We start from the raw sequence: 6,057 nt of genomic DNA, 5'->3' as shown, positions 1-6,057 counted from the left end.
AGTTTAATTGGGAAATGAGAAAATGGCTTAGAGAAACAATGAGTGGAAGAAAACTGGGCCAAAGCACTCGATGGATGATGGACAGCTTGTATCTCTCTGGGTCATTGGGCAGGTGCAGCAAACTTACTGTTACAGCATCTAAGAGATTAATTTATTATATCATTGGTATCTTTCAGCAGGTTTTCAGGCACTGCACTCAGCCCACATGCTCAAAACATTCAAATTTGCACTAAATAGTACATCAAACACATTTTCCCAATGCACGTCCATTCTAAGTTCATGTATGCATTTATAACTGATGTCACCAGTTTGATTATAGCTTTAAATTGGTCTCATGGTATACACAGCAGTAAAAACAAATAGTTATTTCAGTAATTTGATTAAACATGTGAAAGATCACAGTCCCATATTTCTCACAGTAAGTAAATGTATTTTAAAGCACCTTTTAAAAGACAAACTGTGACGTGCTTTATATCAGATAAAACCAACAAAATAAAATGAATGAATGAACTAACCTTATGAATAAAATAAAGTTCACTATCAGTAACATCATAGCACCCACCCAGCTGAATAGAAACTCTGTCATGCTAGCTAGTACACAGTATGAGTTATTGTAACTAACTGTAAAAAGTTGGCACAATGAAAATAAACTACACCTAAACTTAGACTGCAGGTTATAACTTCTCACCTGAAGTTCAGTTCACCTGACACTCGGACCGGCGGCTGCCTCGGGTCTCTCCTCCTCCTGCCTCCCCTTTCCCTCATCTACCCGCTGGCATCTGTGGAAGCTCCACCATAGCCACCACCAAACAACGGAGTTATTTTTACACATCTGCCAGCATCTGGCCAATCCACCACCTTTCACTGTTTATACGCCCGCCCCCCAAAAAAACACAAAACCCCAAAACAAGCAAACAACAAAAAAAAGACCATTGGCCATTAAAAATGAAAAATCGCCAGTCCAGCCATGCTGCTTTGTGAACGAGTCCACTAAGATTACAGGTCACAGATTGATCTCCACAACTGTAAAGGTTTTGTCTCCATTAGATGTAGGGATTGATAACAAACCGCGTGCCATTAGAGCCCTCTTGCTCGCTGATGCTCACCATTCAGAGTGCTAGAGGTCAAAACCAGACCTGTGAATTGAATTCTGATTTTAATGGGGAGCCTTGATCAGCAGAGGTGTGATGTCTCAGTCCTCAGTGAAACCCATGGATGTCTCACTTTGAAAGGCATCTTTACTAGTCTGCTGCATTCAAGGCTCGAACCAGAGCCAGTTTTTATTAAGCCCTGGCTGCTGGGGATGTAAGATATGTGTGGGGGTTACCAGCATTTTTAAAATTATGATCAATGCTAAACACATATGGTGATGTTAAAGTTTAAAATCACTAAGTTGGTCCATGCACATTTCCATTGTTTTAAGAAAGATTTGGATACTTTGTTAAAATCTCATTTTTAATGTGCCGTTTTCTAAAAATAGGTCTATGGGAGATAAACCCAGTGTGCTCAGAGCCTTAAGATCACATCACATGGTCATCCTCAGATTGTTTTCTCTGCTCCTCAGGCAAACTTTTCTTTATTCTGTCATATGTAAGGCCCCCTGTCTATCTGCCATTGCTCTGAATTGTTCATGTTTCCCTGAGTGGTTCTCTCTCAGATGAAATCCTGAGAGCAGGCTTCTCCTTTTTAATACAACTGATGCAACTGCTACAATTTAGGGCACCAAAAAAATAAAAAAGGCCAGAGTCAGCCTCAGTCTGACGTGCATCAGCAGTTAAACATGAAAGGATTAATCAGCTTTATCCACCCACGCTACCAAACTGCCCTTCAGCAAGGCATCCGCTACAGCAGAGGATTTTTGTGGCCACGCCGTGACCTCTGTAGAAGTAAAAAGCTACACAGAAACTCCACAGCCTCATGGATTGGTTAACACCAGTTATGCGTTTCAGTGACTGCCGGGAGCCCTGCTACATGTGAACTCACAGCATACAAGACTTGTCCAACACACTGACGTTACACAAGCGCTGAGAAATGATGCTGCTCATCACCTACACTTGTTCATGCCGGTTAAAATCTCCAGATGAGTTACATAAAAGATTACATCGACAATATTAATCTGAGGCTTTTAAAGAGTGACTGACAACCAGGAGGCTAAATTTATTAAGTCTGCATTTAGAGAAGGGGTTTATTTTAAAAATCAAGTCAGCTATGTTTACAAGAGACCTGCACCACTTTGTTTTTGGTTCTAGCATTGAAGATCCAGAGGACATCAACTTTATGTGTAACAAATGTAGCCAACACCTTTTAAAGCTTTTAATGCCTGTGACTGAAGTGTCCTTACTCAAATACAGTCACAGTGCAGCACACAGTCATCCCAAAGCTTTATGTAAGTGACGGGGAAACAAAATAAAATGGCATAATTTTGACTGTGTGATAAATGGTCAGATCCTGGTGGTTTATGAGGTGACAATCCTATGAAGAAAGACCTCTTTAAACAGCTTCCTGTAACTGTCTACACAGGAGAGAAAAGGTTACAGCAATCAGAAATGAAAAGACAGCAGCTTCTTTCTGTTAACACCAACTTTATTTATAACAACAGATCTACTGAGCAGGCTGCTGCTGTTCCGGCATGCTCCTGATGATGTCAGAATCGCCTGAAGAGGAAAAGAGGAGCAGAGTCAGAGTCACTGCCACATATACAAAGACGCACACTTATACCGCCTGAAGAAATGCTGCATGTCCTTAAATGCCCCACACAAATAAAACAATAATGACACTGTGAGGATAAATGTTGCCACTGGAAGATCTCTATATAAACTGACTGTAAAGTGCTGGCAGTTCAACTAAAAGCTCTGACTAGCATTCATCTAGCAAACCACTAGTCCTGAGTGGGACTAGTGACAGCATCTGCCTCTAACAGGCTCAAGAGAGGAGGAGGGGTGTCAATCTACTCCCCAGGGAAGTCCACCATATCAGTGTCAGATCTGTCACTTTTGAGATATTTACTGTCATTTTAAAGCTTGTTTTGAATGTTATGTTGATTCATGGATTATGGTCATTTGTTCCAGTGGCTTTTCAAACTAAGAACAGGGTGCTAAAACAAAGACCTAAAAACAATCATTCCCTCCTGGCTACTCTCCATATTATGTGTTAAATGCTGTCCCTCTAGTACTTGTTAACTAAGATAGTTACATCTGGAACGTTTAATATCTCCTAGGGAACTAAAATATTGTTTTGGCTGAAATTCTTTTAGATTTATGTTTGTGAACTCGCCGCCCACAAATCAATTTAACTTGCAGGCAGTGATGCACACCAGCTGGTGCCTCAAACATCCCACTGGGCTTTTTTAACACTTTCTCCCACAGCGTATATAACATCTAATTCCTGTGGAGGTTAAGAAGTGGTTCAGTGAAGATAGGTTTCACAACAAAAATGAGTACTCACCAGGGTCGATGATAGCCAGTGTGCACACCCTGTAGTATTTGCCGCAGGCTGTGCCCAACTCGATGTTGTTTCCACTGTAGTGGTGGACACCAGTCTTGGCCAGCATAGCATAGTATTCAATCTCAGATTTCCTGGACAGGTAATAAAGGTAAATGTGAGCCAAACACACATGTGGTCAAATACTGCAACAAAGGGTAAAGCTGACACAAGACAATTTAAAATATAAAGAAACAAGTGCAGATAAGTACAGCCATAGATCCTTCTAACACTTGATTATACTGACTGTAGAGAAGTTTCTGCACATTGTTTTTTTGAGTTAACCACTTTATAATCAACATTTAGATGAAATTTGTTAAAATTGTAATGAATATCTCAGCATCTTCTACAAATCAATATTGGAGACAATTAGTGTACAATAAATAGCAGAGATCCCAAACTTTTCTGAATTATGACTGGCATCTGCTAGCTGTATCACATGAGTATGATTACATCAAACATGTAGCTGTCCTTACCTACTGAAAATTAAGTTTACACATGTATACTTTTGTGCCTCTGCACTAAAAGACAGCGCAACAAGTACAACCTTCCAACCTGCACAGAAATTACAAGGATGGGACCAACTATCTGATAGACCACCTGCCTCACGCCTGCATCCAAGCAACGTACGTTAAACCAAACACACACAAACGGAAAACGTATCACCACCTTCACAGGAAGATAATAGATATGAAAATCCAAACAACTGGGGTGTATAATTTCTAAATAACCTCTCCATGTGTGACGATGTTTGTGTAAAATTTTGTTCAGAGTGGCAATGGAGGCAGGGTACATACAGACATATATACATACACTATGATCAATGCAGTAAGATTTAGAGAAAGTGTTGATAATTGGTCATTTACTTTGCAGGTACACAGATTCTTACTATTGAAAATTAGTTGAACTATTTATGTTTTTGCTCATTATTACGCCATCTTTGAACATTTAGCCTGAATAATACTGATGTGAAACAACAAACAATAGAAACATTCACTGGTGAATGTCGTCTTATTCACTAGCACATATGTAGCAGCTCAATAAGGTAATACCAATTTATGTTTGCATCAGTGCCCTCCCATTAATTAACCTCACTTGACTTAAAAATTTTTTTTAAAATAATAAAGAAATAAAGAATTCCTTTTATTGTTAAACTTGTCATAGTTCTTTGTAGCACACTTTCGATTCCTTAGCTAAAATAGTGTATAGAAAAATATATTTAGGAAAGTCTTAATATACCTGAGAGCTGGGCAGTTGTTGGCCAGGATAACCAACTTGGCTTTTCCCTGACGGATCATCTTCTGGGACTGTTTGTAGCCCAGGACGTATTTTCCGCTTTTCATCACCAGCTGGAGACGGGAGTTGATGGACTCCATAGACTTTTTCTGAACACAGACACACACATATATCAAAATCTGAAGTCGGTGACAGTACAGGAGCTACACACCTCTCACACTCCACTACATATCGAATATAATAAATATGATAACTATAATAGGACACATAAAAAGCGCACACATTTAAACATGTTTTAACTTTATATTAAAGGGGGAAGGGTCCACGTTGCTGTCGTCATTTTCTATTAGATTTTATGAATTAGCATTAGCTCTACTGCCGGTACAGTTAAACATGAACTAAACGGGCGGCCACTAATAAACACTGTCATAACAATCAAGTATTTCATAAGATTTAAAGCAGCAAAAAATCAACACTAAGTGACACTGAGTAGAAATATCAAGTTTTAAGCGGAGTACTACAGCGCTAGCTAGCAGGCCCCGGCAGTTACACGTCTCCACGTGAAGCCTGGCCGTGCAGTAGCGCGTGCACTCCGGCCTCGCTCACCGTCTTCTTTGCGGCCACCATGTTTGCGGTTTAGTCCGGACCGGCCAACCTGCGGGCAGAAGGAGGATAGCAGAGGACTGTCGTTAAAGAGTGGGTCACAGCAAAATGTGAAAATGTGGCGAAAATCATATTTATTTTATAAATAAAACTCGGAGCTCGTCTTACTGTGAGTTAACTCCAATATGGCCTCGGAGAGAAAGGAAGTCCCATGGTGCACTGCGCTCGTATCACTTCGGCGAGCATGCGCAGAACAGGACTGGGCAGGCGGCTAAGGGTCATTTTCAGATACTTCTGCAGTGAGATATATAGTGGACAAACGCGTCTATTTGAAACATTTTACTTAGCTTTTTACTAAAAAATTAATTAATTAAACAATATGTAATAGCTAAACTTAAGCAAATCTGTGGTGTTTTACATTAAAAAAATGTGTATTATGGTAGTCTTTAGTATGCCTAAATATTAAAAGCAATACATAAATGGATTCATGCAACTAAATGTCATTTGCATAATATAATAAATAATAACTCAGAAGATTAACTATTTTTAATCAGTGTTAAAAAGCGATGTGTTGTTTAAAGATTGTACTTTACCACTTCCGAACGGTTGTGCTTTTATTTTGAAATTCGCTGCAGCGATCTAACTGAGTCCTCTTCACCCAGTGTCCTACTTTTAATGTAATTAGGCTGCTTTAAGTCGATTTTTAGTATCAAATCAATCATCGATTATTAGTTTGGT

General features: G+C 39.5%; 1 protein-coding gene across 1 annotated transcript; it reads right to left on the bottom strand.

The window, feature by feature from the left end:
• Window positions 1-2,565: 2,565 nt before the first annotated feature.
• On the bottom strand, window positions 2,566-5,673 carry rpl30 (ribosomal protein L30). Its single transcript, XM_026157067.2, has 5 exons — window positions 5,488-5,673; window positions 5,323-5,371; window positions 4,720-4,865; window positions 3,445-3,575; window positions 2,566-2,654 (listed from the first exon to the last, which is right to left on the bottom strand). Exons 2-5 carry the CDS (start codon window positions 5,341-5,343, stop codon window positions 2,602-2,604), a joined length of 351 nt encoding a protein of 116 aa, XP_026012852.1. The 5' UTR covers window positions 5,344-5,371; window positions 5,488-5,673; the 3' UTR covers window positions 2,566-2,601.
• Between the last annotated feature and the right edge of the window lie 384 nt (window positions 5,674-6,057).

The sequence above is a fragment of the Astatotilapia calliptera genome, chromosome 22 (genome assembly GCF_964374335.1).
Source record: "Astatotilapia calliptera chromosome 22, fAstCal68.1, whole genome shotgun sequence".
NCBI lineage: Eukaryota > Metazoa > Chordata > Actinopteri > Cichliformes > Cichlidae > Astatotilapia > Astatotilapia calliptera.
This window is presented reverse-complemented; position numbering and strand designations above follow the sequence as displayed.

Excerpts from the sequence above, each read along its gene's own strand:
- rpl30 (XM_026157067.2), bottom strand. The coding sequence starts at position 5,343 with ATGGTGGCCGCAAAGAAGACG. Across the intron at positions 4,866-5,322 it reads TGGTGGCCGCAAAGAAGACG|AAAAAGTCTATGGAGTCCAT; the intron begins GTGAGCGAGGCC and ends GTCTGTGTTCAG. Across the intron at positions 2,655-3,444 it reads ACTGGCTATCATCGACCCTG|GCGATTCTGACATCATCAGG; the intron begins GTGAGTACTCAT and ends TTTCCTCTTCAG.